The sequence below is a fragment of the Megascapheus bottae genome, chromosome 25 (genome assembly GCF_031878675.1).
Source record: "Megascapheus bottae isolate mThoBot1 chromosome 25, mThoBot2.hap1, whole genome shotgun sequence".
Classification (NCBI taxonomy): domain Eukaryota; kingdom Metazoa; phylum Chordata; class Mammalia; order Rodentia; family Geomyidae; genus Megascapheus; species Megascapheus bottae.
The window spans coordinates 18197750-18222004 of record NC_143533.1 but is presented as its reverse complement, the minus strand read 5'-3'; the positions used below and the strand labels follow the sequence as shown (position 1 = coordinate 18222004).

Below are 24255 nucleotides of genomic sequence, written 5' to 3'. Positions count from 1 at the left end.
GCAGCGGCGGTGGTGGCAGCGGCGGTGGTGGCGGCGTCCGGGATCCCCGAGCCCAGGCTCCGGGTGGGTAAACCCGGAGCGATCGCTCACCCCCAGGTCTTCCGCACCAAACCCCGCGGGGCTCCCGCCGGCTGGTCCCGCTGCCGCATCGCGGAGACTGTGAGCCGAGAAATATTCGCCGCTGCCGCCTGCCACCGCCGCCACCACCACTGCCACCGCCGCCCGCCACCCTAGCCCCGCTCCAGCCTCCCCGCCGGCCCACAGCAACTTTCCGACCTGCATCTGAGCACACGGGGCGGGGCAAAGACTGGCCGCTTAACCCTTTATTTGTCCCAAGGATTGTTCAACTAGGGGAATAAATAAATAACTAAATATATATATATATATTACAATGTATACATGAGGGAAAGGGCGCCCTCTGATAGTAGCCCCATGCCAGAGGGACCCTGCCTTGTGTCAGATTCTCCCTCCCCCAGGGACACACACACACACACACACACACACACACACACACACACTGTACACCCCTCTGGGGAGCCTCCCTCTTTTCTTTTCTTTTTTCCTCAAGAGTCCATAGGTAGCAGAAGGCTGAGATGTGCAGGATGCCCCGAAGAATGTTGAAATTTTTATGAATGAACTTCACCGGATGGTTTCTCCCTGTGTGTGAGTGTCTATGCACGCGCGCGCGTGCAAGCTAATAAATCTGTGAATGAAGCTGAGAATAGCCGTAATTGACTGCTGGTCCCTGGGGGTGCTTGGTTTTTAGCCAATCAGGCAGGAGCCTGATGACTCACAGCACCATAAATATACTAAACTAGTAGCGGGGAGAAATAAAGCTGAGGTGGGGGGGGTGGGGATGAGAGGGAGATAATTTATGCTGTGATGATTGATGAAGGGGTTACAGCTTATATTATCAGTTAGACTGTGGGAAGGGCAGGGTTAAAAGATCTACTTTGCTTGTAGAGATGGTCAGACCAGAAGATATACAAATCAGATACATTGTTTCAGGGATATTAGAATGTATAGTACAGAAACAGGTACCCTGGAAAGCTGGAGTGCTGCTGCTGCTACTTTTTAACCTTTCCCTCCCTCCCTCCCCTTCCCTTTTTCCATTCCTCTCTCTTCTCCCCTCTCCCTCTCCTTCTCCTTTCTCACCCCCCCCACCTCTATTGATTGCTGGTTCTATCTTCCATCTGGTTCAACTTCCTGAACCTATCATGAAGTCATTATGACAACCACAAGCAAAAGGAAGCCAGAATCAAGCTGGGCAAAGGAAATTCAGAAAACTGCAAACAAACAAACAAATAAACAGACAAACAACCCTGGGGGTGGGGATAAGAAAATGGCTTCAGGTTGCCTTTCTCAGTGGGCCAAGGCTCTGGTATGGGAAAATGTCCATTCACTCAAAAAAAAAAAAAAATTTAAACTAATCACCAAGGGAACGCCACCTTTGTTTGCTTCCTGCAGGCTGATGAGATTCATAAATATTCATAACTATAAGAGCCTGTGCTCCCTAGGAATCCAGACACACATTGGGGGTGACCAGAAATAAAAGCATCCTCACAGGTTCTGTGCTCCTCCATGGGAAAGGGGCACCTTCACCAATGCTGCAGCTTCTGTGTAAACCCCAAACAAACCCTCAATCCTTGATGGCCTGACATCCAGACAAACTGAGGGTGGGGGGTGAGGGGTGGGAGGAGGGGCTAAACCCCTCAGCATTCAGAGATTTTGAAGCTACTTACGTGGAGCCTGTTATGCCTCCCTATCCTTCCTTTCTTCCTTCCCTTCTCTGGGCACCCTTCTTGTCTATGCTATGCTGTGATGACCTCATGCTCTGCAGCCTTGGGAAAATCACTTCACCTCTCTATGCAGCTCTATCGTGGAAGTGATAGAAGGGCATGTGCGATTATCCTAAACTGTGGAAAGTCCTGGCACAATGCTCTCCACAGAGTGCCTGCCTCACTGAATAGGCTGGATAGTTGTTATTTTTGTTTGTTTTAATAGCCACTGAAAGGCTGAGCAGGTTAGGGCACCCTTGTAATCCCAGCTACTTGGGAGGCAGAGATGGGAGGATCAATGTTCTAAGCTAATTCAGGCCAAGATAGAGAGATTCTATCTGAAAAATAAACTGGGCGTGGTGGTAATATGCCTGTGATCTCAGCTATTGAGAAGATGGAGGATCAGAGCCTGAGGCCTACTTGGACAAGTACAAGAGCCTCATCTGAAAAGCCCAATCAAAGGTCTAACTAGGGGTGTGGGAGTGCAGCTGGGAATCCTCAAATCCCTCCTTACAGATGACTCAAAGATCTCACAGAATATTCTCCATCCTGTGATTTTTGTGTGTGTTCCTGCCTTCCACAATGTCTAGGGGAACATAAAATCTGACTTGAAGACAGCTTCTCAGAAGTGAAGCTCATCTAGACCAGGTGTGTGGGGAGAGCTCGGAGGCCGAGCCATTCCTCCCAAAGCTGTGTGCACTTGGCAGTTCAGTGAGACAGAAGCAGCTGTGGGATGTCCAGAAAACCACCCAACCACTTTGAGACTCAGTTTTCCTCACTGTAAGATGGGTATGAGCCATGGAAATAATAATCAGCAGGACTCTTCCACTAGACTGGATTGTGGACAGGATGCTTCACATTTGAGCCTCCAGGGACTTAGAGGTGACAGGTGTTATGATGATCACTTACTGAATGTCGCCATCACAGAGCCAGGAAGTGATGGGTCTGGGTTGGAATAAAACAGGGGGGCACGTCAGTCCCCTGACTGTGACCACACACATTCTTTCAGAGGGTGCAGGAATAACTCTTCGTTCACGTTCACTCAGTGTTCATTCTTCTTCTCTTGTCCTCTTTGGAGATCAGACCTAGAAAATTCATCCGAAATACCTCATAAAGAAAAACATGAATAATAGATAAGAAAAACCATCCTTGTCATTAAACCATCAAAGTCCCATTAACCCATCTCCTTGCTGCCCTTCGCAAAGTGTTCTGCCTGGATCATGATGAGGAGTCTCCCTTGCTTTGAAACATTGCCCCCTCTGGGCATCTACATTAGGGACAGCCTGCCCTGCTGGGTACAACTGGAAGATTCGAATTCAAGGAAAGGACTGGGCCTGGCTCAGATTCTTTGCCAGGCTCTGCCAATGGGTTTCTTGGAGACTTAGGAAAGAAGAGCACCTCACAGAAATGCCTGCCCAGCTATGGAACAGAACCCACTGGAGATGGAAGGAGGGTGAAGTAGAGGGTGAGGGGAATTGAAGGCACGATTAAACACAGGAGTATGAGGAGGGGGCAACTGCCACTTTGAAAGAAAGCAAAATAGTAACTTCATCTAGACCACCACCAGCCCACCACAGCCTATCTGCTGCTGAAGCCCTTTCTCGGAGTAGGATTGTCCAAGAGCCCCCCAGGAAGAAAAAGAGCTGCAGGTGATGGTTGAACACAGAGGGGAAGAATTACTCCAGACAATATTTATAGGAAGGGCTTTAGGGAATGAAAGGAAAATTGCCCTTCACCCTGTCAAGATTAAACAGGAAAAGGAAAGGCATAAACACGTTGAAGGATGCACAGGACAGGACATGGCAGGAGCATGATTACCACTGGCTTCATACTATCTAAAAGTATCCACAGCACCTTTCATTCTGGGGGAGGATTACGCAGCAGATCACAGCTCTCTCCTACAAATGAGTTTCCCAGGTGTCAGCCAGCTGCGATTTGCTGTGTGGGCTGGGTGTCAACCTCCCATGGTCTTCTTCCTATGGGAAGACCGCTCCAATGTGGAAAGCAGGTATTCAGTTAGAAACCCCTTGGAAGCCTAGGCACCAGTGGCTCACGCCTGTAATCCTAGCCACTCAGAAGGCTGAGATCTGAGGATCATGGTTCAAAGCTAGTCTGGGCAGGAAAATCTGTGATAATCTTATATCCAATTGACCACCAGAAAATCAGAAGTGGCACTGGTACTTAAAATGGTACAGTGCTAGCCTTGAGTGAGAAAGCTCAGAGACAGCACCCAGATCCTGAGTTCAAGCCTCACAACAAAAAAAAGAAAAAGAGAAACACCTTGGTCTACAGCTGCCTCTTACCTTACTGATACAGACAGCCTCAAATTTCTTCACAATAGGACAGCTTTTCAGAGCTGGAATAACCACATTTCCACCTCTGAATTTTTTTTCTGATAATTGGAGATAAGAGACTTTTAGGTCTGGGAATGTGGCTTAACGTGAAGCCCTGGGTTTGATTCCTTGGTGCCGCATAAACAGAAAAGGCCAGAAGTGGTGTTGTGGTTCAAGTGGTAGAGTGCTAGCCTTGAGCAAATGAAGTTCAGGGACATTGCCTAGGCCATGAGAGCTTGAACCTTGATCCTCAGATTTCAGCCTCCTGCGTAGCCAAGATTACAGGTGTGAATTGTTGACTCTGGAAAATGTCCAGACCCTGAGTTTAAGCCCCACCACCCACCCCCCACAAAAAAAAAAGCATAAGAAAACAGGTTATTTTAGCATCTATACCTGAAGTGCTGTACCATGCCAATGAAAAAATAAACTATTTCTGGCTTGTTTCAAACAATACACAAATCAAAAAATGTACAATGGCTTACATATAAAACGTAAGCTGGGTGCTGGTGGCTCACATCTGTAATCCAGCTACTCAGGAGGCTGAGACCTGAGGATCCCAATTTGAAGCCAGCCTAGACAGAAAAATCAATGAAGTGCTTATCTCCAATTACCATCAAAAATCAGAAGTGGAGGCATAATTCAAGTGGTAGAGTGCCAGCCTTTAGTGAGAAAGCCAAAAGGGAGTTAGAGACTTTATATTCATGCCACAGTATTGGCACTAAAGTAATAAAAAAGAAAATATTTTGCCCTGAAAGCGGGATATCCAGAAATAGACTCCATTCTTGGTCTGTTCTATGTTTTTTCCCTTTCATAGTCCAAAATGGCTAATGGAGCTCCAGCCATTGCAACTGTACTCTGCCTAGCAAATAGGATCAAAGGATAATGAATGACATGCCCTATCTCTTTAGGGAAACATCTGAACACCCTATACAATGTTTCCACTTGTATCTCATTAGTCAGGATTAGTCCCATGTCTGTACCTAGCTCGAAGAGAAGATGGAATCTTCTCTATCAGAGAATAAAGATGGTCTTTGTCTGGGTACAATGGCTGCTGCACATAAAATCCTACTTCTGTTCCAGAAGGAGAAGTAGGAGAAAGAAGAGAAGAATGCATATTGTGTGTTCACAATAATAATCTCCATTGTGTTTCTATTTTCATGAGACCTTCTATTTAGATGGACTCCAAAGCTAGGTTAGGATAAAAATGTCCTTAAGCCGGCACAGGTGACTCACACCTGTAATCCTAGCTACTCAGGATGCTGAGATCTGAGGATCCCCACTCTAAGTCAGCCCTGGCACTAAAGACCCTGAGACTCTTTTTTTTGGGGGGGGGGTCATGGGGCTTGAACTCTGGCCTGGGCTCTGTCCCTGAGCTCTTCAGCTCAAGGCTACCACCCCTACCCCTGGGCCTGGGTGCTGTCCCTGAGCTCTTCAGATCAAGGCTACCCTTTACCCTTGAGCTACAACCCCATTTCCCCGCTTTTTTTTTTTTTTCCCCAAGTCCTGGGCTTGAGCTCAGGGCCTAAGCACTGTCCTTGGACTTTCTCAAGGCTAGAGCTCTACCACTTGAGCCTCAGCACCACTACCAGCTTTTTATTTTTTTTTCTATGTATGTGGGACCGAGGAACCGGGGTCTTCATGCATGCTAGGCAAGCACTCTACCACTAGGCCAAACTTCCAGCCCCCATTTCCCATTTTCTAGTGATTAATTGGAGGTAAGGGTCTCTCGGCTTTAGGTTTTGTATTGCCTGGCTTTAGGCTTTGTATTGCCCTGGCTGGCTTTGAACCTTGATCCTCAGATCTCAGCCTCCTGAGCAGCTAGGATTACAGGCGTGCAACACCTCGACCGACCAACTGACCAACGACCAACTGACTGAACAAGACCCTGAGACTCTTATTTCCGATTAATCATTAGAAAACCAGAAGTGGCACTATAGCTCAAGGGGTAGGGTAGTAGCCTTGAGCTGAAGAGCTCCTGAACAGCCCAGGCCGAGTTCAAGCCCCATGACAAACACGTGTGCACGTGCACGCACACACATGCACACGCACACACACACACACACACACACACAGAGTTGAAAACTAGCTTATGGGAAAACAGATGTTGCTTCAATAGGAACTTAGCACTACTTAGCTAATGGAACCAATGTAGTCTCTGAGCAACAATGTCCAGCAGCAACAATGATAGGCAGCGAGCCCAGGCTGCTGCTGACCACTGGGGTTAGGAATAGCTCATAAGAAGGAATGGTGCCAGGCTCCAGTGGCTCACGCCCATAATCCTAGCTACTCAGAAGGTTGACATCTTGAGGACTGAGGTGTGAAGCCAGTCTGGGGCAGAAAAGTTTGATAACTCCTTCTTTAAAAGAACCAGCAAGAAGTCTGGCAGGAGGCGTGGTTCAACTGAGCAAGTGTGAGACTCTGCCCTGAGTTCAAACCAAAGTGCTGGGAAAAAAAAAAAAGAGTAACAGGACAGGAGTGTGGCCTAGTGATAGCGTGTTTGCCTAGCAGGCAAGAAGCCCTGGATTCAATTCCTCAGTAATAAATACACAGAAAAAAATCCATAAATGGAGCTGAGGCTCAAGGGGTGGAGTGCTAGCCTTAAAGAAGCGCAGGGAGGGACAATGTTAAGGCCCTGAGTTCAAGACCCAGGACTGTTAAAAAAAAATCACACACACACACACACACACACACACACACACACATATATGAGTGGATGTTAGAGAAAAAGTAGTCAGAGACAGTCTCAGGGGATTTGTGATTGATCAGCAGGATCACAATTCTAATGTGAACTGGCCAGTGAAAAAAGGCAAGGTCAGAGGCCTACAAAGAATAAAACTGGAGTTATAAGCTGGGTGTCGTGGCTCCCTCCTGTAATCCTAAGCTACTCAAGAGGCTGAGATCTGAGGATCATGGTTCAAAACCATCCCAGGCACCAAAGGACCTGAAAATTAACCAATTTACCTCTAGAAAATGGGAAGTGGGGCTTGGCTCACGGTTACAGTGGTAGCCTTGAGCTGAAGAGCTCAGGGGCAGCATGACAAGGCCAGAGTTCAAGCCCCATGACCCACCAAACAAACAAAAAAACTTGTCCCCACCCACACTTTGCTTGGGGAAGGGGCTTGAGATTGTCCTAGGAAAAGTAATGGAAGGTGGAAGAAATCAATAAAATCAGACCAAACAAACAAACAAACAAAAAAAACATAGAGTGGCAGACTCTCCAATCCACCAATCCATTGTCCTATCTGGAGAATCTGAATGGTCACTCATTTTCCTCATGTCTTCCGTCTTGAATGTGGATGTGATAGATGTCTGGAGTTTGGGCAGCCATACTGCAACCTGGTGGGAAAGAAAAGAGCAAAATCTAGCCAACAGTTTGATACCTCTGAATCTAAGAACAAAGACCAGTAATCAGCGGTAGATATACTGTCCAGTGAGAAAAAGAAATCTACTAAGTTAGGTAGCTTAAGCAGCAATTAGCCATTCTTTTTCTTACTTTTGTGTGTATATGTATGTATGTCAGTAGTAGGGCTTGAACTTAAGACCTCACACTCTTTTTCTCTTTCACTTGCACCACTTTTGGCTTTTTGGTGGTAAACTGGAAATAAATTTGGACTTATCTGCCCAAGTTAGCTTTGAAATCTTGATCCTCAGATCTGAGCTTCCTAAACAGCTAGGATTATAGGTGTGAGCCACCAGCATCTAGATTTGTCTATTACTCCCCCCCCCCCCCAGGCACTGTCCTTGGGCTCAAGGCTGGTGCTCTACCACCTGGATCACAGCTTAACTTACAACATTTTTAGGTAGTTAATTGGAGATAAGACTCTCACAGACTTTCCTGCCTGAGCTGGTTTTGAACAACTATCACTACTCCCAGCTTTTCTGTTCCTTTGACCAGCCCAAAACATTACTATCTTTTTTGTGTCTGTGCCAATCCTAGGGCTTGAACTCAGAACCCAAGCAGTACCCCTGAGCTTCTCTTGCTACCATCTGAGCCACAGTCATCACTTTCAACGTTTTTCTCTTTATGTGGTACTGAGGGATCGAAAACAGGGATTCATGTATGCTAGGCAAACTTTCTACCACTAAGCCACATTCCCAGCTCCACAGCATTACCATTTTAATATCAAATGCAATTGCAAGAACAGACCTCTAACTGAAGCCAGGCCTCTAAGGCATGAAAGAGAAGCCCATTTATAAGAGGTAATTGCAGGGACTAGAAGGAAAAGTCCAAATGTAGTCAGAACAGCCCCATGTTCAAATCTAGATGTTCTCAGTAGAAAAGGCAGATTAAAGGCTCCCAATTGATCTACACCCTAATCCCAGGAATAGGACAAAAAGAACTGCAGGGCTGGGAATGTGGTCTAGTGGTAGAGTGCTCCCTCAGCTTGCACGAAGCCCTGAGTTTGATTCTTTGGTAATACATTCACAGAAAAAGCCAGAAGTGGCACTGTGGCTCAAGTGAGAGCACACTAGCCTTGAGCAAAAGTGTCCAAGTACAGTGCCCAGGCCCTGAGTTCAAGCCCCAGAACTGGTAAAATAAATAAATAAATAAAATAAAATAAAATAAAAAGCAACTCTGCAGATGTGATTCTGATTACACACCTTGAAATGAAGGAATTATATGTGTGGTCCACAATAGAAACACAGGAGTCCTTCAGAGCAGGGGAGATTTCTCAGCTGTTTTAAGGGCTGGGAGATTTGAGATGGAAACAATAAAGGTAGAGGATTTGAGCATGAGATTTATATGCTATAACCTACATAGGACAGAATGGGTCAAGAGCCCAGGAAACCATGAAGAACCCTTAGCTCCTAGCCAGCCAAGGACAAGAAAGTTATAAGGAATTGGTTGTGGAGCTGTGGCTCTAATGGTAGAGTGCTTGCCTTGACCAAAAATCTAAGGAATAGGCCCTGACTTCAAGCTCCAGTATTCACACACACACACACACACACACACACACACACACACACACACAATATTGCAATGCAGTTTTCTAACTTTTTTTTACACCTAGCAAAACTCCCACATTTTCCCATGTAAACAACAGCTCCGTTATTTTAATATGTTATTACAGTGCATTGCACAAATTTCTGTAATTGAACAGATGACAAAATGGTAGACCTTTAGCATACTGTTTCCCCCCCCCTCTCTCTCTCTCTTTCTCTCTGTCTTTCTCTCTCTCTCTCACACATACACACACACACTCCCTATAGCTATATCTTCCCATACAAATAGCTAACTGCAGGTTCTAGATAAAAGGTATGAGAGTCCGTTATACCATTGTTTCCATTTTTCTCCATGTTTACAATATTTTTACGGTAAGATTTGAATTAAAAAAGAAAGAATTCTGGGGGTGGGGGGAGGGAAGTGGGGACCAAGACATGAGAAAGGGTATCAATGTATGTGAAGTAATGCACCTTCCATCTGGCAAATGTAACCCTTCTATTAATTATAATAAAAATTATATGGGGGGAAAAAAAAAAGAATTCTCGTACAGATCCCTCAGCAAGAGTTTCCTGAATGGATCCGCGGCTGGGTGCGGCTCTTCACAGCGCACCCTACCGGCAACACGCGAAACTGCAGCGCCTGCTCTCAGCTGCGCGTGGTCCAATGACCGTGACCTTGACTGTGACCTTGGCTTTCTCTCAAGAAGCCCAGGCCCAAGGGCGGGGAGAGCACAGTTCTGTGCTTTCGCACGGCCTCCCTGGAAAAGAGCCGCGGAGTGTCCGGCTGCCAGGCGCACAGCATCAAAGCTACAGGCGCCGGGAGAAGAAAAGGGCCTGTGTGCGTTCGTGCAATTCCAAAGCTCTTCTCCAGGCCCAGAGACGCACGGGGGAGGGGGAACGGGCACTGAAGCTGCGCCCTAACAGTGTGGGCAGTCAGGCCACAGGTCCCCAGCTAGGACAAAAGGGCCTCAGTGCTGTGGAGAAGCAGGCCCCAGGGCCTGGTAGAAACATAAAGGAATGCTGTGTCTCCCCAAGCACTCAAGTTCACCTTTGTCTTTAGAATGCAAGTCAAAGGAAGGTTACAGAGGAGCCTGCAGGCTCTCTTTCCTCCTCAGGGGTCTGATGGGTAGGAAAAGCCAAGATGCTGGGAATTCAGATGAAAATAGAAATATGCTTGCCTGCTAGCTGAGTCACATAAGTCCAATGATGTATCCTCTGGCCAAGCCTTCCTGGAGGAAGAGAAGCAGGTATAAATGGCTGGAACTCGCCCCCCCCACACACACACCTCCAACACACACATACCCTACAGAGAAACATCGACACAAACCCTAAGGTCTCCACTAACATGCAGACATTGTGCACCTGAGCTTCATTATAGCTTTGCCATTTCTTGTGTATGTCTCTGGACAGCTCTTTAATCTATTTCAATGATCTGCTTTCTAAAACAGGCATATGACATCTGCCTTACTAAATGGGAAAGAAGAAACATGAAATATGCCTAGACCAGGAGCAAGTGTTCAAATACTCGTTTATGATTTCACAAACTTGATTATTCCTAATATTGTTTCAAAAGAGTTTGAGGTCACACAAATCTAGTACCACATCATAAATAATAATGAATAGTTTAGAATTTTACTTTGAGTTCCTTCAGCATTTTTTTTTTCCTTATTGGTAATGGGTCTTTCACTCAGGGCCAGAGTGTTGTCCCTTAGCTTTTCTGCTAAAAACTCATGCTCTGCCACATGAGGCAGAGCTCCACTTCAGGCTTTTCAGTGGTTAGAGATAAGAGACTCACTGATTTTCCTGCCCAGGCTTTCTTCAAAGATCCTCAGATCTCAGCCTCCAGAGTAGCAAGGATTACAGGCATGAGACACTGGCATCTTGCAGTCCTTTTCATCCTTTACAAGGATATATTCAAGCATTATTTTACAGAATAAATAAATTTCAGAACCAAGTGAAGGAAAGACACCAGAAGGAAGTTAAAGCAGCAGCAGTGACTAGAATATAAAGAGCTTGACTGAAGGACAAATAAACTGTCTAGTAGGTGCCAATTTAATTCTGAGCTTCAAAAACAAACTTACAAAAGAGAACACATTCATTTTCCAAATTCAAAACCTGGTAAGCACCTGAATGACAAAAGTCACTTAAGGTAGTCATGAGTGAAGGATTTGAACCAAGAAAGGAATTGATAAAGAGATGAAGATTTAAAAAGAAAACAGCCTCTCAGGATCATTTCTTCAGAAATGTATTCAGAAAGTTTTTTGTTAGGGGTGTGTGTGTCAGTATTGGGGCCTGAAGTCAGGGCATAGCCACTATCCCTTTATCAGCTGAGCCACTCCTCCACTTGTGGGTTTTTTGCTAGTTAATTGGAGATACAAGTCTGGTTTTGAACCCTGATCCCCAGATGTCAGTCTCCTGAGTAGCTAGAATTACAGGCATAACCATCCATGTCCTGCAATATATTTGGAAAGTTTTCCTACATGTCAACACTGTTCTTGCTATAAGAGCATAGTGAGGCAAGCCAAATTGCTTTTTATGCTATTCTGTAAGGTGACATGACAACCAAGTACAGCTTGGGGTGCTTCTTCCTTCAGAAAGCTCACCTAAATACTGTCTGCACCATCACTGTAGCATGGTTCTGATGCTTGGTTCTATACAACTGACCCATTCTTACTTTATGATTACTCTCTGTGTGACTTCATGAATGCCCATTGCAAGAAGATAAAGGAAACTTGTGTCTACATTGCTCCACTGACAATATAAAAAACAAAACAAAACTTGAGGGCCAGGAGTTTGGCAGAGTGGTAGAGTGCTTGCCTATCATGCACGAAGGCCTGGGTTCAATCCCTTGGTACCACATACATAGAAAAAAGCTGGAAATGGTTCTGAGGCTCAAGTGGTAGAGCTCTATCCTTGAGAAAGTTCAAGGACAGTGCTCAGACCCTGAGCTCGAGCCCAGGACTGGCAAAAAACAAAAACTTGAAAGCCCGGGGACACGGTGGCTCATGACTGTAATCCTAGCTACTCAGGAAGCTGAGATCTGAGGATCAAGGTTCAAAGTCAGCCTGGCACAAAAGGATCTGAGACTCTTATCTCCAATTAGAAAATGGGAAGTGGCGCTTGGCTTAAGGGTAGGGCAATAGCTTTGAGCTGAAGAGCTCATGGACAACCCCCAGGCCCAGGGGTAGGGTGGTAGCCTTGAGCTGAGGAACTCAGAGACAGTGTTCAGGCCAGCCGAGTTCAAGGCCCATGACCCACAAAAAAACAAAAAACAAAAACAAACAAGAAAAAACTTGAGGACCTGGAGCATGGCCTAATGGCATAGTGCTTGCCTAGCAGGCACAAAGCCCTGGGTTTGATTCCTTGGTACCATATACACAGAAAAAGCCAGAAGTGAGGTTGTGGCTCAAGTGGCAGAGCAGTAGCCTTGAGAAAGCCCAAAGGCAGTGCCCAGGCCCTGAGTTCAAGCCTTATGACTGGCAAAAAAAAAAAAAAAAAAAAAGCAAAAACAAAAATCCTTGAAAGTAGTGCTTGAGTGCAAAAGCTCAGGGACCAGCCCAGGCCTTGAGTTCAAGCCCCATAACCCATAAAAGAAAAAAAAAAACAAAAAAACAATACATTGATTGCCACATGATATCTATTAGGCCATTAAAAAAAAAAAAAAGCTGGTAAGAACTGAATGACTCAAGGCACCTAAGCCCTGAGTGAAGGGACTGACCAGTGACAGGCATATCCTGTATTTTTTTGCTTGCTTGTGATTTATACACGTTTAAAGTTTGTACAAATTAGAAGACTTGCACTGAGCAAGCCTGCTTGTTTCATTTTTACAACAGTACATGGTCACTTTGTGTACTGTGTTTCCTTTAGGAAAGTCTCCCAATATTACAATCTTTTTCATTTCTATTACTTATGTCATACAGAACAGCATGAAAAGCAATCTGGATTGACTCACTATGCTATTAGAGCAAGAACCGTTTTGATGTGTATGAAAACTTACCAAATATATTGCAGGATGCTGGCGGTTCATGCTTGTAATCCTAACTACTCAGGAGATTGACATCTGGATATCGGGGTTCATAGTCAGCCTGAGCAGGAAAGTTTGTGAGAATTGTATCTCAAATTAACTAGCAAAGGCACAAGTGGAACAGTAGCTTGACTTACATGAGGCCTTGAGTTTAGATCTTTGCACCAGGGAAATTCTTTTCTTTTTTAATATGTTCTTTTCCTAAATGTCTGCAGTAGATTCATTGTTGTGAATTGCTTTGCTCAGATTTCATAGAAACAGGTAGCAATTTCGGTAAACTGTCACGTGGGTATGGAAAATTGTTCTCAGACACCAGCATTGAAAGAGTTTGCTTTGGGGCCTGGAATTTGGCCTAGTGGTTAGAGTGCTTGCCTAGCATACACAAAGACCCAGGTTCGATTCCTTGGTACCACATATATAAAAAAAGCAGGAAGTGGTGCTGAGGCTCAAGTGGTAGAGCTCTAGCCTTGAGAAAGTCCAAGGACAGTGCTCAGGCCCTGAGCTCAAGCCCAGGACTGGCAAAAAAAAAAAAAAAAAAAAAAAAAGAAAGAGTTTGCTTTGTTTTTCCATGGGTTGGGGATTGATTAGGGCCATGATAACCAGCAGGGCTGAAGCTGGCTCCATATGCAGGTGTAGAGCTTCTGTGAGAAGTTATCTGTTTAAAGGTTTGCTACCATGAAAGCCAAGGAACCATCTAAAGGACTAAAAACAGCCTTGGGTAGACCTGAGGCATCATGGTCAAGCTTATTCAATTTCTATTCTGAGCAAGGGAGGCTGTCACTTTAAATACTGTGCTCTGGTTGCTAAGGAAACCAAGTTAAGTGGGTTGCAGACACAATTTTCCATCTTTCTTTGCTGATGAAAGCATTTGCCCTAGCTAAGGAGCAGATAGAAGAGTTATAGGCGGATCCCAGGTTTTTCATTACTGCAGAGGAAGGTTAGACCAGGCAAAGGTGAAAGGAGACAGCTTCTAGTTTGTGTGAAGGCAAAATCTGTCATTCTTAGCTATTTAAAAGGTATTATTACTTGCTGAATTTTGGAAGGTGGGGGGAGAGCCTGGCTTTTCTGCCTACACTAGTTTTTTTTTTTGTCTATGTATTGAAATCAACTAGTGCAGAGTTTGAGAAACCACTATGGAATAAAAAATAGCTGTGGTTCTTACTAGCCACCTGCTGTGGGTTACAGTTCAGTATTTCCAGCATAAAAAGCTCTACACAAAAAGCTGGGCTGGAAGCATTGCTCAAGTAGTAAAGCATCAAATGAATAAGCAAATTGAGCATGAGGCCTTGCATACAAAACCCTATAAATAAATGAATAAAGTACACCCCCAGTATTAAAGAAAGAGTAAAAATTGAATGACTAGTCATGCTTGCTTCAGAAACATACATACCCAAATTAGAACTGTGCAGGGATTAGCATGACCCCTGAGCAAAGGTGATGGAAGAATCTGTATTTTCCAACTTTTCTCTCATTTTTTTCTTCTCATTCTTCTAAACCACAGATAAATGAATTTAACTAAGTTTCATTTCATGGGTCAGGTACAGTGACTCAAACCTGCAATCCCAGCTAACTATGGAGGTAGAGAGTAAGGCCAACCATTACAAAAAAGAAAAACAAACAAAAAACCAGGAGCAGTGTCTCATGCCTGTAATCCTACTTACTCAGGAGGCTCAGATCTGAGGATCTATGTTCAAAGCCAGCCTGGGCACTAAAAAGTCCATGAGATTCTTATCTCCAATTAACCACCAGAAAGCCAGAATTGGCGCTATAGCTTAAGGGGTAGGGCGGTAGCCTTGAGCTGAAGAGCTCAGAGACAACACCTAGGCCCAGAGTTCAAGTCCCATGACTGAAAAAAGAGAGAAAGATAGATAGAAAGAAAGAAAAGAAAGAAAGACAGGGGCCAGGAGTTTGGCCTCATGGTAGAGTACTTGCCTAGCATGCACGGAGAGCTGGGTTCAATTCCTTGGTACCCCATACATAGGAAAAAAGCTAGAATTCGTGCTGTGGCTCAAGTGGTAGAGCTCTAGCTTTGTGAAAACCCAAGGACAGTGCTCAGGCCCTGAGCACAAACCCAGGACTGGCAAAAAAAAAAACAGAAAGAATCCCTTACACCTTGCAATACAGTCCATGATGGGAGTGTATATACGAGTGTCACGATCTAAGGAAAAAATGAGAGCTCTTACGTGAAAAACTAAAAGCAAAGAGCTGGAGGCATTGCTCCAGTGGAAGGGTGCCTGCTTAACAAGCATAAGGCCCTGGATTAACCCATACTACCATTAAGATTTTATTTGGGACCAGGTCATGAGAAAGGGTATCAATGTTTGTAAAGTTATGCACCTTCTATCTGGTAAATATAATGTAACCCTTCTATTAATCACAATTAAAAAAAAAAAAGATTTTATTTTGGGGGGGGGGCAGTGGGCTGGTTGTGGAGCTTGAGCTTTGCTATCCCTGAGCTCCTCTATTCAAGGCTAGCACTTGAGTCACAGCGCCATTTCCATTTTACTGGTGGCTCATTGGAGATAAGAGTCTCATGGACTTTCCTGCCTGGGCTGGCTTTGAACCACAGCCCTCTGATCTCAGAATCCTGAGGAGCTACGATTACAGGCAGAGGCCTGAGGTTTTACAAGAAAATTCTCCAATTTAGGTAAAGAGAATGCCAAGATTCAAATGACAGTAACAATAAACTGCAGAACCTGCCTAACTAGGTGCCGCCTTCCCCTGGCAGGGACAGGCTGGACTGATACTACCTCAAATGCAAGACCCATTTTGGAGTGCCTGTAGTTAGAACCTGTTCCTTCAGAGTAACTCAAGGCCATGTCTGTGGCTAGTCCTTCCTTCCTTCCTTCCTTCCTTCCTTCCTTCCTTCCTTCCTTCCTTCCTTCCACAGAAACCTACACTACTGCGGAGTTAGGGGCCCAGCTCAGTGCTGGAGTGCCTGCCTAACAGGTTTAAAACCCCAAGTTCAAGCCCTAGTACTGCCAGACAAAATATTACTCTAACCTCTACAAGCATAAGGCAGAACTCACCAAGCCACAATTCCATTCTGTTTGGCTTCTCTGCAGTTGGATAAGAGCACCACACTGAACTGAAAGCTCCAATGTACACATACCTTTCTTGCTTGTGCCAAATCTCTGCTTCCAGGCTAAAGCCACCCAATTACCTAACCTACTTCTGCAACAGAAAATAGTTCCTTCTGGCCAGCACAGTGGCTCACACCTGTAATCCTAGCTACTCAGGAGGCTGAGATCTGAGGATCAAGGTTCAAAGCCAGCCTGGGCACAAAAGGACCTGAGATTCTTATCTATAATTAACCTCTAGAAAATGGGAAGTGGGGCTTGGCTCAAGGGTAGGACAATAGCCTTGCACTGAAGAGCTAAGGGACAGTGCTCAGGCTGAGTTCAAGCCCCATGACCCACCAAAAAGAAAAAAAAAGAAAAAAAGAAAAGAAAACGGCTCCTTCTGCTTTTCTTGAAGTTGGCAAATTTGGTCAATATAGCAGCGAGACAGGGAGGAAGACAGGGACCCAACAACACCTGCCAACTCGAACTTTGCACTGTGGGACCTGTACTGTATGCTTTGGTTTTGCAATACATTCAGCCACTCATACCTGTTACATAATAAACCAGATGTCATACTTTGTGCCAGCAACATAGCAATCCAAAGTAGCCAAAAATATTGATGGAACTGCTGACAAAGTATGTCATATAACTCAAAACTTCCTTTATACTGCAGATTGATCTTAGGGCCTTAAGTTTCCCAGGCAAACACGCTAAAAGCAGGTGAGCCATGTCATATGCCATTTTGCTCAGGTAGGGTGTCATGTTTTCGCTCTGTTTAGACTTCGTATTCTCCTACCTCCCCCTCTGAGCAGCTGGGATTACAGGTCTGTTCTATTATACCAAGACTCCAAATATCTTCCTTTTTTTTTTTTTTTGGCCAGTCCTGGGCTTGGGCTCAGGGCCTGAGCACTGTCCCTGGATTTTTTCTCAAGGCTAGGGCTCTACCACTTGAGCTTCAGCACCACTTCTGGCTTTTTGCTACGTATGTGGTACCGAGGAATGGACCCGGGTCTTCGTTCATACTAGGCCAGCACTCTACCACTAGGCCAAACTCCCGGCCCCCCTAAATACCTTTTAATGGTCATTCAAAAAGGAGATGCTATCTATGAGCACAGTTCCCAAGTTCAGACCAGAGACTCAGACTAAGCACCCTTTATGACAAACAAGGTCTAGAGTTTAAGTTACTTCCCTTTCCTCATACTATGTAGTAGCCTTCAAATGTTTTCAGGTGCTATGCACACCCTCTTCTGGACAGCTTGAGAAACTACTACTGGAAAAGAAAGGCAGGCAGTGATGCACTCTTCAGTCGGGGACTATGATAGGGAGAGAATGGTCTGGCAAGGCATTCAAGCAATCCTAAAGGCAGTCAGTTCACATCTCAAGTTCTACACAGCAGGAGACACCTGGAGGAGATGACAGAAGTATGTTGAGTTTGTACCCAGGACTCCCTCCCCCACCCATCCCTTGGCCACCCATAGCCCAAACCCTAATTAAAAGCATGGGACTGAGTATGAATCCCAGGTCTGTTGCTTACTAGCTGGGGGCTCATGAACAAGTTATGTGATGTGTCCATGAAAGTTTCCTCACCTGAAAAATCAGAGGCAGTAATGGCATCTGCCTATGGGGGCTGTTGTGAGGGTTGAATGCCTGGAAACAACTATTAAGTACAAAGCACACAGCATGCAGTATAGAAAAGAGGGTTCTACAGAGCATTCCAATCTAGGATGGTCTGGCAAGACGTGCAGATCTGTGCTGGAGAATACGTTACCAACCCAAGATGGAAATTCCTACGAACAATTCCTTCCTGATGGCACTGTGGTGTACCATGAACTAAGCCTTCCTTTTTTTCTTCCTTTTTTTCTACATGGTGTGCAATTAAAATATCTACTTTCAAAAGACAGACTACATTCCAATAATTTTATTAATATAGAAGAATCCCCACTAGTATTTACATAGTGCAAAAGACGGTTACAAACCAAAGGATGTAACAATCATCCTTCATTCAGTGGAAGAACAAGATCAAACACTCATGTTGTAACTCATATTAATTCTGCTAGTTTTTATTAGAGCATTACAATTAAAACATTAAGTTATAAATTTGTGTGGCATATTTAGAAATTAAATTACAAAATAATACAAATACTTTTAAGGTGTGATGTGCCAACAGAGTTTCAATCTTTATCATTGAGTAAGAATTCAGATTTCCCATCAGGTGAACAGCCTGGCTGATTCCTGGTGTCGGTAAAGGTTATAAGAACAGGGAAGAGGAATATGTTTGTAAATAAATTATTTCACAGAAAAAAATTTAAATCAAAAAGAAGATAAGTTGTTTTTGTTTTTAGCAGATTCCTAACCTGTTGGCACAATGTACAGAAAATACTTACATGATACGATTCTTTTTTAAGCAAACAGCTTTACAAACAGTAATACTTTATACATATATTAAAGTAACAATGTGTTACGATTAGCAGTTTTATGTTAAGTTGGAAATGAATGTAGAGATTGCTATTCATTCACACATTATTATTCCCCCCCACCTACCTCCCCCCCAGCTTATTAAGAAATCAGACACCTACATTATTTAGATATTAAATTATCAATATTGAAACTATGTGAATTCCTCTTGACTAGTTCTTTTCCAAATACTGGAAGCATATAAAATACCATCTCTGCAAAAAATGACCTCCAGTCAAAGCCTGTAAAAACTTTTCTATGTGTAACACGTTATTTTTCTCTGTGATCAGTCAAAAGAAATTAAGAGCATATCATTTACAAGCACTCGAACCATTCAAATTAAGTCTTCTGAGAAGTTGTTCTCACAGCAAACAACCCTACTGAAGCAGAAATCTAACTTGAGGAAGAATGGAACCCAACTCTAAGTCATACAGGTCTATACTGAAATAGCTTCTACGCACTAAAAAAGAAATCATTCATTTCATTTTCTGCACTGGTGAATCTTTTCTCTTAAGCCTCCAAGGAGTGAACCACAAGCACTTCCAAACTAAAAGAAACCTAAGACAAAACCTAACTAAACCTGCCCTAATTTTGACACAGCCTGCAATTCAGTATACACAAGTTCCAGAATGTACTGAAAGAACTGATAAACATATCAATATATACTTAAGTATAATCTCAGCATAATAGAAGCATTTCCTTTAATAAGTCTTGGGTTGCCCTCAAGATGTGACCATTTTCATATAACAAAGGTGAATGAATCTGGTCCCTTGAATCTGCTGCCAGAAGAGGTATTGCATACGAACAGCATTTATCAAATATAATCAAACACTTCAGAAGTTGACAGCAAAACTAAGTTCCTGATGTTCTAAGACCATCCCAACTTCTCTTTTGATACAAATGTCAAAAATCTAAAATGACAATTCATGTTTAGAAGAGATATAAAATATAAGAAACCTTTGAAAAACCTAATTCAAGATCAAGAGTTGTCTGAATCACCGACTTTGAGCAAAGGAAATGAACACCTTAAAAAGTATGAAAAGTTTTCCAGATCACTCCTAGGATTGTCAGTAGTTCAAAACCTCTATCATTTCCTTACACAAATTTAGAGACAGTAACATCAGCCAGACATCAATGCATGATTACAACATCGGAGGCTTCATTCTTTACCTGCTATATTTTAGGTGTCAGTAATCAGTGACTTGAAGTCTATACTGGAGAATCATTTAGACAGGACAAAATGATCATGTCCCCTTTCTGCACACAAAGAAAGTTGACAGATTTGACATTTCCCAGACAGTAATGCTCCTATACTTTCACAATTCTCAAACACTCCATCATCAACAAAGAGTCTAATCTCTCCAATAGTTAAGTGCCAGCACTGTAAAATACTCAAAGTAGCACAGAGTCCTGGTGAATTCATTAAAGGATTTTTCTACCTCTTCTCTCCTGCCTCTGTGAGGCAAAGCCCCACCCCAGATAGCCAGGGCAGGGAACTACCCCTCCCTCCTCCATCTGTGTTTGCTTAGGGGAGCTTCTCAGTAGTAAGAGGATGGTGTGTGTGAACACTGGCCAGTGGAGATGGAAGAGTTTTGTAGAAGGAAGAGGGAAAAAAATGGGTAATTTGCAATTTCCCCACCATTCCATCAATCAAAGCCCAGTTGGAACCTAACTGGAAAATAACATTTAGCTCATTATATTTAATTTCTCCCAAGCAAGTACACATATCCCTAGAGAAGGGCAGAGATAAATAACAGTGAATAAAAAAATTAATTCCTGCGTATATCTGTATACTCTATATCATCTAGTAGGTTCAGCACAATTACAATAACTTTCTCTTTTCTTCTAAAACTTTCTTCTCTATGCCTCTACAGAATGTTACAAGTTGTGCAAAATGTCTTTCCCTGACTTCCTGTCAGGTGGTGGGCAGAAAGTGCTCAGGGACAGGTATGAAATGTGTGATTTTTTTGAAAAGATGAAATGGTTTATACTCAGGATAAGTTTGGATATCCAAACAAATCCTTCTCAAATCAAGAGAGTCCTAAAATAGGTAATTTTACATGTAAGTGCATATAATCGGTTAGTTATTCACATGTCAAAAGCCTGCCCAGCTTTATGGAAATAAGACTATGTACAAGAGCGTTCCTGAGGTAAATAAGAAGTGAACACAAAACAGAACCCAATGGGTTCCGTCATGGTAACTGCTCACTATTAGAGATAACATCCATTGCTTCCCATAAATGAGGCCAGCAATTCTGGTCTGGCATGGTGGCTCTATCACTTGCCTGAGCTCTGTTTTAGCCCTTCCCAACCTTAATGGAGTACAATGATCACCAAATAAAAGCTGCATCAATTTTAACATAATACATACTTTGTGGACTTCAGCCCTACCTCCAGCTCTTTTAAAAAGAAGCCTAAACTACTGATTCAATAAATGAGAGTGAAGAAGTTACAGGTTTCAAAGGAAACATTGGTGTAGTTGCTTTTATCCTTAGATCCTTGATCTTTAGCTTTAAAAATCGTTACTTAAGAACTAATTCCATTAGAACTTGATCCTCTTTCTTTAATCATTTTTCACAACAAAGTAAACTGAAACAAATCTGAACTTCCTAAACAATTCTTAGACACTCAGATGCTAATTAAAATCTAAGCTACAGATTATAATAAAACAGGTCAAAGCTAAAAAAGAAAAAAATGTTGGGCATTAAACACAGAGTAACTGAGGGGCAGAGCAAAATGATGAGATGAAGCATTGAGGATCATAGCTGCCACCCTCACCCAGCTGGAGACAGAACATGGTGGTCCCACTTCCTGAGTCACATGTTTTGGGGTGGAGGTGTAGAATCAGAGTGCTCTTTGCTCACGGAGCTGCAGTTGCTGGGCTTTGGCTGCTCAGGACTGGCCTGCAGGTCAGGAGTCCACGTGTCACCATCCATCACTGGCTCTGAAACTTCGGGCCCTTCTGCTTCCTCTTCTCCACTTTGCTCTACATGGTCTTCCTCAGAACCAGTAAGGGTTTTCCCAAGCTGGAGGGTTTCCATCGTCCTCTGGGTCTCAGACACCCATGACTCAATTCTACTATTGAGCTGCACTTCTACTGATATGGGTTCATGAGTATAATCTTCCTCTTCTTCCTCATCTTCATCTTCTTCTTCCTCAAGCATGCCGGGTACAAGAGTGCTAGTGGTGCTGGTGATGGAGGAATTCAAAAGATCTCGGCAACTGCCATCCAAAGACCCTGTCTCGGTGCTCTGCTGGGAGGCCCATTCCAGGTCATCCGGCCTCCCCTCATCTCTGTCACCTGTGGCAGACTTCCCCGGGTTCGTGGTAAGGCTGCACACAGCTACTGATGGTGGCTGCTTGCAAGAAGGGGCTGTGTCACCTAAAGGCTTATTGGGTTTTTCAGAAGGACTATGCTCACAGGAGACTTCTCTCTCTGTTTCTGATGTTTCCAGTCCATCTGAAGTTTCCACCATATGTCTCCAATTGGTCTCTATAAATAGCAAGCAGATTTTTAACAACTAGGATACTGTTTCCAAATCATGGAACTTAAAAAGCCATCAAACTGCAGAAATATTTTGGCTCAGTAAGTGACTGGAAAAATTTTAAATTTAGTTTATTGTAGTCTGGTTTAAATGTTATAAACAAAAAGTCAATTTCCAAAAGCATGTGCTTCCAAAGTGAAGAAATAAGGCAACAGAAACTACCGGATAAAATCTATATACTCATGAAAATGAATGTATTAACCTGGTGGTGGTGGCTCACAACTTTCATCCTAGCTACTCAAACAACTGAGATCTCAGAATTACAGTTTGAAGCTAGCTGAGGCAGAATCCAAGAACCCCTATTTCCTCCAGTTCAGCAAAAAGGTTGAACTGGAGGTATTGCTCAAGTGGTAGAGTGCTAGTCATGTGCAGAAAAGCCAAGTCAAGGACAGAGCATGATTTCCTGAAATCAAGCTCTGGTACTAGTTTATGCGCCAGTACCAGGCACACTGAGGCATACTGAGCACACAACAACTCACAGCTCACATATGGCAGAGCCAAAATAACCAGTAAAATAGAGCTGATTTCATGAGTCTGTAGCACATTCAGTCAGCATGTCACTTAAGTTTTAGATCATGTGCTTCCCTTTAGGTATAAGCAACGAGTCCAGCTACGTATGCATTTCTAACATCTCTGGAAATTTATTTTATTATGTATTTGTTTTATTTTATATACATATATATATAATTTAGCTATCAACATAACTTTTTTATTTTCTCACCTTATTTTTAGTTTTGAGTTAACTGTTTGTTAATATTGCTTTGTCAATGAAACCACAAGTGTTAGTGTGTGAGATTTCACAGTTGCATGGGTGCGTGTTGCTTGAGGGAAAGTGGAATGAAGAGGCCTGCAGGGGGAGTTTGGTTGTTGCTGTGCCTGACAGGGGACAGAGACTACATAGTAATTTTACAGGCCAAAAAAACAGGTTATAGTACATAATACCTGGATGACAGTCTGAATTATCATTATTAATTTTTGGGAGGGGTCAAACATGGAACTTGAACTCTGGGCCTGTGCACTGTCCCTGAGCTCTTCAGCTCAAGGCTAGTGCTCTACTATATTGATCCACAGGGCCACTTCCAGTCTGAATTATTTTAATGCTAGGAAATCAGTTTAGAACCAAACTACTAGACAAGCATGCATGTGCCAGGAATCAGAAGATATAGTTCAGTTCTCTTTTTGAGTTAAAGAAAATGAAAGTATCATTTAATTACAATAATTTGCATTTTTTTAGCTGTATTCTTTCCCCCTTATTTTTGGTGTCAGTCCTGGGTCTTGGGTGCTATCCCTGAGCTTTAGGGCTCAAGACTAGCACTCTACCATTCTTTGGGGGGGAGGGGAAGACTTGAACTCAGGGCCTGAGGACTGCTTTGGGCTTTCTCAAGGCTAGAGCTCTACCACTTGAGCCACAGCACCACTTCTAGCTTTTTCTATATATGTGGTACCAAGGAGTGAATGCTAGGCAAGCACTCTACCATTAGGCCAAACTCCTGGCCCCACTCTACCATTCTGGAGCCACAGCTTGCTCCACTACCAGCTTTTGGGTAGTTTACACATAAGAATCTCACAAGCCGGGCATGGTGGCTCACACCTGTACTCCTAGCTACTCAGGAGGCTGATATCTGAGGATTGCAGTTCAAAGCCAGCCCAGTCACTAAAGAACATGAGACTTTTATCTCTAATTATCCATTAGAAAAAAACAGGAAGTGGCACTGAAGGTCCAGGGGTAAGGCTCAGGGACAACGCCCAGGCCCTGAAGTAGGGCTGTAGCCTTGAGCTAAATAACTCAGGGACAGCGCCCAGTCCCAGAGTTCAAGCCCTATGACCCACCAAAAAAAAAAAAAAAATCTCAGAGATTTTCCCTGACAGGGCTTGTCCCTCAGATTTCTGTCTCATGAGTAGCTAGGATCATAGGCGTGAGCCACCAGTACATGGTCAAGTATAGTCTTATCAAGCTATAGTGAATAATCACAAGAATGTATTCAACCTGATTATCACTCATGAATTGTACACTGATATAGAAAAAAAAAATCCATCCTTTCCTATAGGTATTTTAGAATAGAACAGGTTCACATCCCTCCCTCATGACCACAAAGTCCCCCCCCATCCTTATTG

At 43.6% G+C, this 24255-nt stretch overlaps 1 protein-coding gene and 1 long non-coding RNA gene across 4 annotated transcripts in view; both read right to left on the bottom strand.

Annotated features, from left to right (window-relative positions):
- Positions 1–91: 91 nt before the first annotated feature.
- Positions 92–6799, bottom strand: LOC150046506 (uncharacterized). Its single transcript, XR_016539705.1, has 4 exons — positions 4594–6799; positions 3633–3754; positions 2688–2863; positions 92–157 (listed from the first exon to the last, which is right to left on the bottom strand). It is a non-coding gene; the product is annotated as an uncharacterized LOC150046506 (long non-coding RNA).
- A 10314-nt stretch (positions 6800–17113) lies between these two features.
- The window catches only part of Secisbp2l (SECIS binding protein 2 like), a 52079-nt gene continuing 44937 nt past the window's right edge, over positions 17114–24255 (bottom strand). For 2 of the 3 annotated variants that reach the window (XM_090358444.1, XM_090358445.1), the window contains one exon: positions 18045–22088. In XM_090358444.1, coding sequence (XP_090214570.1) covers positions 21412–22088 — 677 coding nt within the window. In that variant the 3' untranslated portion in view covers positions 18045–21411. Of the gene's footprint in view, positions 17545–17675; positions 17729–18044; positions 22089–24255 lie in introns of those variants that run through there. The other variant, XM_090358446.1, reaches the window with a different exon arrangement.